Source organism: Cnephaeus nilssonii (genome assembly GCF_951640355.1).
Source record: "Cnephaeus nilssonii genome assembly, chromosome: 16".
Lineage (NCBI taxonomy): Eukaryota > Metazoa > Chordata > Mammalia > Chiroptera > Vespertilionidae > Cnephaeus > Cnephaeus nilssonii.
The window spans coordinates 19,119,395-19,128,119 of NC_137087.1; the positions used below are offsets into that span (position 1 = coordinate 19,119,395).

The 8,725-nt window shown below is 51.7% G+C and overlaps 1 protein-coding gene and 1 pseudogene across 2 annotated transcripts; both read right to left on the bottom strand.

Annotated features, from left to right (window-relative positions):
* LOC307112755 (large ribosomal subunit protein uL13-like) lies at nt 1–2,269 on the bottom strand (annotated as a pseudogene). Its single transcript has one exon. The product of its transcript is annotated as a large ribosomal subunit protein uL13-like (transcript).
* Nucleotides 2,270–5,359: 3,090 nt separating this feature from the next.
* DDIT4 (DNA damage inducible transcript 4) lies at nt 5,360–7,527 on the bottom strand. The gene is made up of 3 exons (XM_079794057.1): nt 7,377–7,527; nt 6,983–7,245; nt 5,360–6,705 (listed from the first exon to the last, which is right to left on the bottom strand). Exons 2-3 carry the CDS (start codon nt 7,182–7,184, stop codon nt 6,212–6,214), a joined length of 696 nt encoding a protein of 231 aa, XP_079650183.1. The 5' UTR covers nt 7,185–7,245; nt 7,377–7,527; the 3' UTR covers nt 5,360–6,211.
* Between the last annotated feature and the right edge of the window lie 1,198 nt (nt 7,528–8,725).

Below are 8,725 nucleotides of genomic sequence, written 5' to 3' on the forward strand. Positions count from 1 at the left end.
TCAGACCAGAAGACCATTAAGTCTTGAGGACCTCTGTGTATCTGTCTGTTTTCTTCTCCACCTTCTTTTTGGCCTGTTTCTGCATCTTCACGAGCTGCCTTTTCTTCCAGTAATGGATCTTGGCCCTCTCCTTCCCCTTCCCCTCCCGAGTGGCTGTGACTGCCTGGGACTTCCAGCCAACCTCATGAGCCAGGCGTCCCAGGTAGGCCAACCTCCGTGTAGGCGGCCAACCTCAGTGTAGGGTTCCAGCGCACAACCTTGGGGGCCGCGGGAACCATTGCTCTTTCATGTCATAGGCCAGCGGGATCCCATCAAGCACCTTGAGGTGGTCCAAGGGGTCCGGCCTGCTTGGCCTCACGCTGTCTGCAAAAGATGCAGTGGGGGGTGGGGCTAGGAAGTGGTGAGAGCCGACGGAGGGGTTGGTGTTCACCCGCTTGCAGAGGAAGGCCAGGTACTTCATTTTGTTTCTGTAGAATTTGCCAGAAATGTTATACCCTCACAGTGCACGTCCACCACCTTCCGACCCAGCAGCACCTGCTTGGCCCCAATGGCCGCCAGGCGGCCCAGGAGATGCCTTCGCCATTCAGTACCAGGACCTGGCCCTCCGCCGCCTTCAGCATCTGCCTGGGCTCATTAGTTTTTTCGATAGGCCAGGCTCTGTTCTAGACATAAAAAATGTGGGCTGACATTCTATTGGCAGAGACAGACGATACATAAATTTGATCCAAAATACTCATGGCTTTTCTTTCGTTTTCCTTTTCTTAGTGAAAAATTTACCATATTTATTTACATGTGGTTCATAAGTTACCATATTTAATTGTGGAGCTATAATTTATTTTTAAAACTTATGGAGCTCCCCGGCCATCATGGCTCAGTGATTGAACATAGACCTATGGACCAGTAGGTCACAGTAGGTCACGGCTGGATCCCCAGTAGGGAGTGTGCAAGAGGCAGCAGACCAATGATTCTCTCTCATCATTGGTGTTTCTATCTCTCTTACCCTCTCCCTTCCACTCTGAAATCAATTTAAAAAAAATTTTTTAAGAGAAAAAAAAACACAACTACTGGAGCTCATTTTATATATTTTGTGTATTAAAACATTTTAAATGATTTACTTTTTATGGAATTTATTTGAATGACAGTGGTTAATAAAATTATACAGGTTTCAGGTGCACAATTTTACAACACATCATCTGTACACTGTATTATATGTTCACCACCCCAAGTCAAGTCTCCATTCATCACCTTTATCCCTCCTATACCCTCCTCCACCTCCCTCCAGCCCCCCTTGCCCTGCAATCACCACTCTGTTGTCTGTGTCAATAAGTTTTTTTTCTCTCTCTCTTTTTATTTTTTATTTTGAATAATGCTGCTATGAACATTCATATATAAGGTTTTATGTGGGTATATGTTTTCATTTATCTTGGGTATATACCTAGAAGTGAAATTGCTGGGTCAGATGGTAACTCTATATTTAACATTATGAGAAATTGTAAAATAGCTACACCATTTTACAATTCCTCCAACAATGTATGAGGGTTCTAGTTTCTCCATATCCTTGTCAATACTTGACATTATCTGTCTCCTTGATTATAGCCATTCTGGTGGTATGAAATGGCATGTCCTTGAAAGTTGATTTACATTTTCTTAATGACCAATAATGTTAAACATATTTTCATAAATGGCTTATAGGTCATTTGTACATCTTCTTTGGAGAAATGCCTATTCAGATTCTTTGCTCATTTTTAATTGTTATAAGAGTTCTTTATACATTCTAGATGTAAATCACTTATCAATATATGATTTGCAGCATATCTTCTCCCCGTCTATGGGATTTTTTTTTTTTTAACTCTCTTGATTGTGTCCTGTGAAATACAAATGTTTTTAAATTTTATAAAGTCCAACTTGTTGATCATCTGTTTTATCGCTTGTACTTTTGGTGTCATATCTAATCCAAGATCATGAAGGTTTATTCCTGTATTTTCTTCTAAGAGTTTTATAGTTTAGCTCTTCCATTTAGGTCTGTGATCCACTTTGAGTTAATTTTTGTGTACATATACCTTTTTCAACAATTCATTGAAGCCCTGGCCAATGTGGCTCAGTTGGTTAGGCATTGTCCCTGTGCACCAAAGGGTTGCTGTTGGATTCCAGGTCAGGATTCAGGTCAGGGCACATGCCCAGGTTTGGGGCTCTATCCCGGTAGTGGGTGTGTGGAAAGCAGCCAATCGATGTATTGCTCTCACATCATTGTTTCTCCTCACTCTCTCTCTTCCTCTCTAAAAATAAGTAAAAAATTCATATAGTGAAGTGTAATTTACATTCAATAAAATTGATCAATTTTAAGTATACAGTTAAATTAGTTTTATCTTACATACTTTTAGTCATTCTATATTGTCAGATTTTTTTTCCTGGGAAGTTAGTGTGTGTGTCACTACCTAGTGGGGGGAGAGATAGAAAGAGAAAGAGAGAATCATTTTCTTAGGGGTTCCCACTTACTTTGGCTTTCCCTTGCAGCCCCAGGGATCCATTTAATTATATATGGGTTGAATGAATGAATGCAGTAATCAAGTGACAGTCCATCAGTGTCTGCTTTCAGCAACTAGTACTACATGACCACAGTCATTGCCACAGTTGGAATGGGGATGAAGACTCCTCACTGGGCTCCTGCATGGATATGTCTGGGTTTAATGGGCTGTATTCTAATTTGTGATTCTTTCATAAAGCGTCCCCTTTCAGGATAATGACAGAGTCCTGTAATAATCTATTAATTGAGCCTGGTTTCTGTGCCTCATGTTTCCTCAGTTGGGCTGCCTCACCAGCACTTGGTCATCTCTACCAGCAAAAGTAGGATGTGGCTGACCCAGACACCCTGAGCTGGGGAAGCAGGAGGGCTCGGGGAGCTGAATGGAAGGACCAGGAATTAGGAAGCCACACTTCCCATCTTAGGCCTGCAGCCCTGCTCACTGAGCCATTCTTGGCCTTTGCATTTTCTTCTGAACCATGGGGTAATATTAAAGGAACCCCCCCCCCACACACACACACATACATACATACATACACACCCCTTGTACCCTGACCAGGGAGCAAGCAACCTTGGCGTATTGGGACAACACTCCAACTAACTTTGTTACCTGGCCAGGGCTTACGAAAGGAATCTTTTACAGGGTGCTTAATATATGCCAGGCTTAGAAGAACAGCTATCTGAGCACATTACTCCAAAATGATGTTTTTCACAAGAATGTATTAAGGTCATATGTTGACATGACTGTTGTTAAAATAATGGCTTTTGAAAAGATGTTAGAGAAAAGCAGGACCAGAGGGGAAGGAAGTCAAAGGTGGTCCCTATTGTGCAGGGTGCTTGCTCTTCAGCCAGCACAGGCCTCTCATTTCTTGCCCAGCCACTAGCTTCCTCACTATTACCCCCATTTTACAGAGGAAACAGAAAGAGACTTGCTCAAGGTCATCAGCTTAGAAATGTCTGAGCCAGGATTCAAACCCACACTTCACTATCTTTACTGCATGGCGGTCTTAGCCACAAGGACACTACCTCTCTTCCAGGATCTCAGCCTTTAACATTCCTCTACACTAGGCAACAGGAGTAATAAAACCACAAAGTCTTAGCCCCATCTTCCCTTCAAAAGCCCAATGTCTGGGGCAGGGCTTCCTGTTGCATCTTAGGAGGCCCAAGAGCTCCCACCGGGGAGCCCTTCTGTCCTGCCTGTGGAGATTTGCAAGCCTGTGACGGTGAAAAAAGCCCGTCTAGCTTCAGGAGAGGGTGTCTCAGCTGAGCTTTTTTGGGAACCCAAGCTTTCCTCTGGCCTCAGTCGAACCATTTAAGAAAAGCTGGGTGTGCTTGCTGCCTCCTAGTCCTGGAAAGGGGTTAATGGTTACTTGCCTCCAGCCTCCATGTACCAACAAGACTGCTCCGGAGCTATCCACAGTTGTTTTCCTCGCTCCTCTCTTGGGGCCAGGGAAGCACAGCCGTGAGTGTTGGCACAGATCTGAATTCGTGGGGAAGTGACACCACACAGATGGTGAGCCTGCTTCACTCCCAGTTCCTACCCTGAGGGGCCCAGTGGACAGGTCAGCCATGGTCAGAAGAAGATGGCCGTTCAAGGGCTTGGGCCTCTGATTACTAATCTGTAACATTGCAAACCCCCACCAGACCCACACTTCACAGGGTGGCTATTAGGAGGATGTGCTCAGAAAATGAGTGTGAGGGCTCTCCTAAAACTGCTCTGGGTACCCTCTCATTTGCTAACACCATTTTCAAATCTAGTTCTAACACAAATTCATCCATTGTGGGGAATAAGTCACTCAGTTCTGCCACGGAGATGCGAGTTTTCGAAACCATCCCAAAGTGCAGGACCCTGCGTCAGATCCCTGGTGAAAATTCCTGGGGCTCCTCTCCAGCGGCACTTGGCCAGCGCCTCCCCCGGTGCCCAGGGGTCTGTGTGTTAACTGGGGGCCCAAGGGATTTGACCACACACTCGAGTGGAAGAACTACCGTCTTACAGTTGGGCAAACAAGGCATATCTGGGACCAGGAAGAGAAACAAGGGAGATAACAAGTCTCCAAAGGCCAGTGTGGGAGGACTGCCTGCCAGTCCCAGGGAGTGAGAAGTGGAGAAGGCCTTGGCCTTCATCTGGCCCAACCTCAATTTCACTGATAAGGAAATTGGGGCCCAGAGAGTACAAGGAGTCCAGGTCATCCATGAAAACAGGTCTGCAATCCCCTTGCTCTCTAAGCCCTCACTTGTCCTTCCTTCACCTTCATGTGCACGGGGATGTGTGTGTGTTTGTGTTCTGCACCTGCCTGGGCCACACCTCCCATGAGGTCATGTCCCTTTCTGAGCCCTGTTTTCCTTGTCTAGTGAGAGCCTTGAAGGAAATAGTCTTTTTCAAAATCCATGGATTGATATCCCTGCCCTATAGCCTTTTTCTATCCAAAGATAAAATTTGTAATTTTCATGATTGCAGCACAAATAGAGCTTTTTAAACAGAAGCAGTTTCTTGCAGTCCTTTTATTGCCTGTAAGGAACTTGGGCTTAGGGGGCCCTTATAACTGGGCCTAACCCAGGGGGCAGCCAGGTGAGCTCTGCCTACTGACTGGCTCTGTGGGAGGTCTGACTCACTCCTCACCTTCCAGTGATTCCCCCTGGCAGCCTCAGTCAGCAGAGCCAGGGATCCAGGTTCTTGGCACAGATGGCACACAACCCACATACCTCCATTACCAGGCTGGCAGGCAGCCCCGGAAAGGGACAGAGAAACGCACAGGTGGCCTGACTTTGATTGAACCCACCTTTTAACAGTTCCCATCCCACTCCCTTCATTTCTTAGCACTAATAAGAGGCTCAACCAACTTTTAACAAACACTTTTTTTATTAGAAAAGTACAAAATATTGCATAGGTCTTAATACTTGAACATCAAGTGTATTCATGAACAGGGAGTATCTTCATGTAAACAGTTCTAGATGGAAGACCCAGATGGCACTCCTCTGGGGCAGGGGTGCCAGCCCCCACCCCCATCAGCCCCACCACGCACAGATAAACTCTTCAGTACACTTCGGGGGTGGTTACAAGCGCAGCTCCCAGGTGTATTTTTTTCTCAAGTGTCAAAGATCCCCCGAGTGATCCCAACACCCACCTTTTTCTACTCTTACATTCATGCGTCTGTAAGATAGCTGCCTAGAACAGGTCAGTAGTGAAGCTCCGGTCAAAAAAACAAAAGATGCAAAAACAAAGCACACACACATTTGGCCCCTTCAGACCATGAGATACACAAAACACCTCGAGGACCTCCCCTCCCCCCAGGGCCAGCTCCCTTGAGCACACACGGATTGCAATTGCAGAGGCCAGTGCAGCCCAGCTGCTCTCCTGGCCGTCACACCACTGTTGTCTTCACTGTCGGTAACAATAAAAAGAAGGTACATGCTACATACACATCCAGCCAGAAGCCTGGTTGGCCCCTAAACCTTTGTTTCATGCTACAGTACTGAGGGCAAGCCTGTGCCCACCAGGAGAAGCCACCTCTACACCTCAGTGAGCTTCCCGGGAGACACTTCCTCCCCCACCTCCCCTTCCTCCCCTCAAGGGGCTGTTGTCAGTTCTCTAACTAACAGGCAGCAGCTCCTCAGCTCCTGCCTGCCAATGTCCACCCCAAAAGTTCAGTTGTCTGCTGTGGGGTCGGCGTCGGCCCCCAGGCCCCAAGTTCAACATTCCTCAATGAGCAGCTGTTCGGAGCTGTACAGCTTCTTCTTGATAACCCGGAAGCCGGTGCTCAGCGTCAGGGACTGGCTGAAGCCAGGGACGAAGGGGGAGTTGGCGGAGCTAAACAGCCCCTGGATCTTGGGCCAGAGGCGTGAGTCCAGGCGCAGCACTAGGGTCAACTGGAAGGTGGGCACCAGGCTGGGGTCGAGGGCCAGCTGGCCTATGCTGTGGCAGCTCTTGCCCTGTTCGACGCAGACGTCCAGCAGCGCCCCCCGCAGGCCGCACGGCTCACTGTAGGCCAGACGCAGCAGTTCTTTGCCCACCTGGCTCACCAGCTGGCCGGGCATCAGCAGGCGCGCGGGGCGCCGCGAGCCCAGTCGTGCCTGGGCCAGGCTCTCCTGCAACAGCTGCATCAGGTTGGCACACAGGTGCTCGTCCTCGGGGTCGCTGAGCAGCTCAAAGTCAGGCAGGGACACCCCATCCAGGTATGCCGAGTCTGCAAGGGAGAGCACACAGGGGAGGGTGTCAGAGCAACTCGCTCGCGGCGGCGATGATGTTTCCCCAAGAAACCAGCACTCTGTGCCTCAGTTTCCACCCCACACTCGTGCCCTACACTCCAACCCCCCTCCCCCGCTCCTCCATCCCTCCGCAATCTGGGTTCTGGTGGGATAGGAAGCCAAGGTGGGTCTGACTCCTTCCGGCGCGGCGCTCCGCTCGCCTCCCCGGCCCCCGAGTCGCGGCCGCCCCCGCCTCCGCCTCCGCCCGTGGCTTACCGTCCTCCGGCCCAAAGCCGCTGTTGCTGCTGTCCAGAGACTCGCAGTCCGAGCTCTCCAGGCTCGCGCAGCGGCCGAGCCCCTCTTCTCGGGCCGCCGACCCCCAGGCTGAGCGCGGCGGCTGTCCTGGGGTGGGCGTCCGGGACAAGGACGAAGGCGAAGAGGAGGAGGACGACGAGAAGCGATCCCAAAGGCTAGGCATGGTGAGGACCGACACCAGGACGTTTGCAGATGAGCTCAGGATACGGCAGCGGCCGAAGACGCTGTAAGGCAAGAGGGGCACGGACCTGGCGTCAGTCTGGGGGCTGCACCCGCCGGGGGACGGAGAACGCTAGGACCCGCACGACTGAGGCCTCCCCGCGCAGGGATCGGCACATCCAGACGGGACACTTACCAGCTGGCGCGGTCAGCGAGAAGGGCTGGGACGAGTGCCGCTTGAATGAGTGCGCGAACTGGTGCCAATGCCCGAGCGCTGCCCGGACTTGTCCCCTCGGACCACGCTCAGCTCCCTCTCGGCCTGCCGCGGTCCCTAGCACCAGCGCCGAGAGGCTATAAGGACTGGCCCGGAGAAGCCACGCCCCGTTGGAGCAGCAGCCCAATCCAGACCCGGGAGTGTGGCCGGCCTCCGCCAATGGGTTCCGGGCGCACGTTCGCAACGTTCTCTCCTGCCCGGTGACAGCGGCCTGGCCCCGCCCCTGCTGAGCCCCAGCACTTCGGCGGCCGAACCCCGAGCCGTGGCCACGCCCCCTTTCTAGAAAGGCTCCTCCGCGGCTGCAGCTGCCAAGGTCCCCGAGGGCGCTCGCGGCAGGGGTGGATCAAGGAAAGACTTGTTTATTATAGGGTCGTGTTGCTGGGGGATGGGGTAGCCGTCACCGCGCGGGGGGAGAGGCAGGGGAACTTGAAGGGGCGGTGGGCCGGGAAAACGGTTGCCCGAGTCTGGGAACTTGGAGCTAAGCGTACCACTGGGCGCACGGATGGATGCCCGGGGGACGGCGGAGCGGGGAGCCGACTTTAACGTGGCCGGCCCTCCCTCACGTACCCCATGCTAACCCTGCCCTGCGAATGATATGGGGATGGGGTCCCCAAACTGGGCCGTTCCGGGCTCCGAGCTCCCCCTTCCCCGCAGCCCACTTGCCCACCTGCCCACCCGCCAGTTACTCTACAGTCCCAGGGGATGGCTTAATGAGGGGTGTCCGTCTCCCCCCTCCCATATGCGCCTAGTCCCCATACCGTGTCCGCATCCATCTCCCAACTGCTCCCAAGGAAGGGGTTGGGGGAGGGTGGTTAAAGGAGTGTTGATGGGCTGGGGTTCCTAGCGCCTGGTCCTGGGGCTGAGAACTGGGACCCAAATCAGATGGATGCACTGAGCCACCCTTGTCCCTACTGTTGTCCGCGGTGCAAAAGTGACTCTCGGGCCCACAGCGGCCCAGAGCCCTCGGGCGTCCGTCGGGTCCTAGCGCCCCTGCTTCCAAAGAGCTTTGTGTAAAAGACACGAAGAGTTGCATCAGGACCAAGGATCTCTATCTCCGAAGGCCCGGGAGTGCAATGGCCATCCCATGTTTCATCATTCAGGTGGGGCCACAGGAAATCTGGCCAGGCAGCGGTGCTGGGAGACAAAGTGATTGCTGAGGGTGGGGGTAGATTAGGACTTCCTGGACCTTAATTTCTTTAAAGGTTTATCGGTCTGAAACAAGAGGATCCTGATTAAAGAGGGGAACAAACTTACATCAGATGCTTCAGCCC

Excerpts from the sequence above, each read along its gene's own strand:
- DDIT4 (XM_079794057.1), bottom strand. The coding sequence starts at position 7,184 with ATGCCTAGCCTTTGGGATCGCTTCTCGTCGTCCTCCTCCTCTTCGCCT. Across the intron at positions 6,706-6,982 it reads CGGCTTTGGGCCGGAGGACG|ACTCGGCATACCTGGATGGG; the intron begins GTAAGCCACGGG and ends TCTCCCTTGCAG.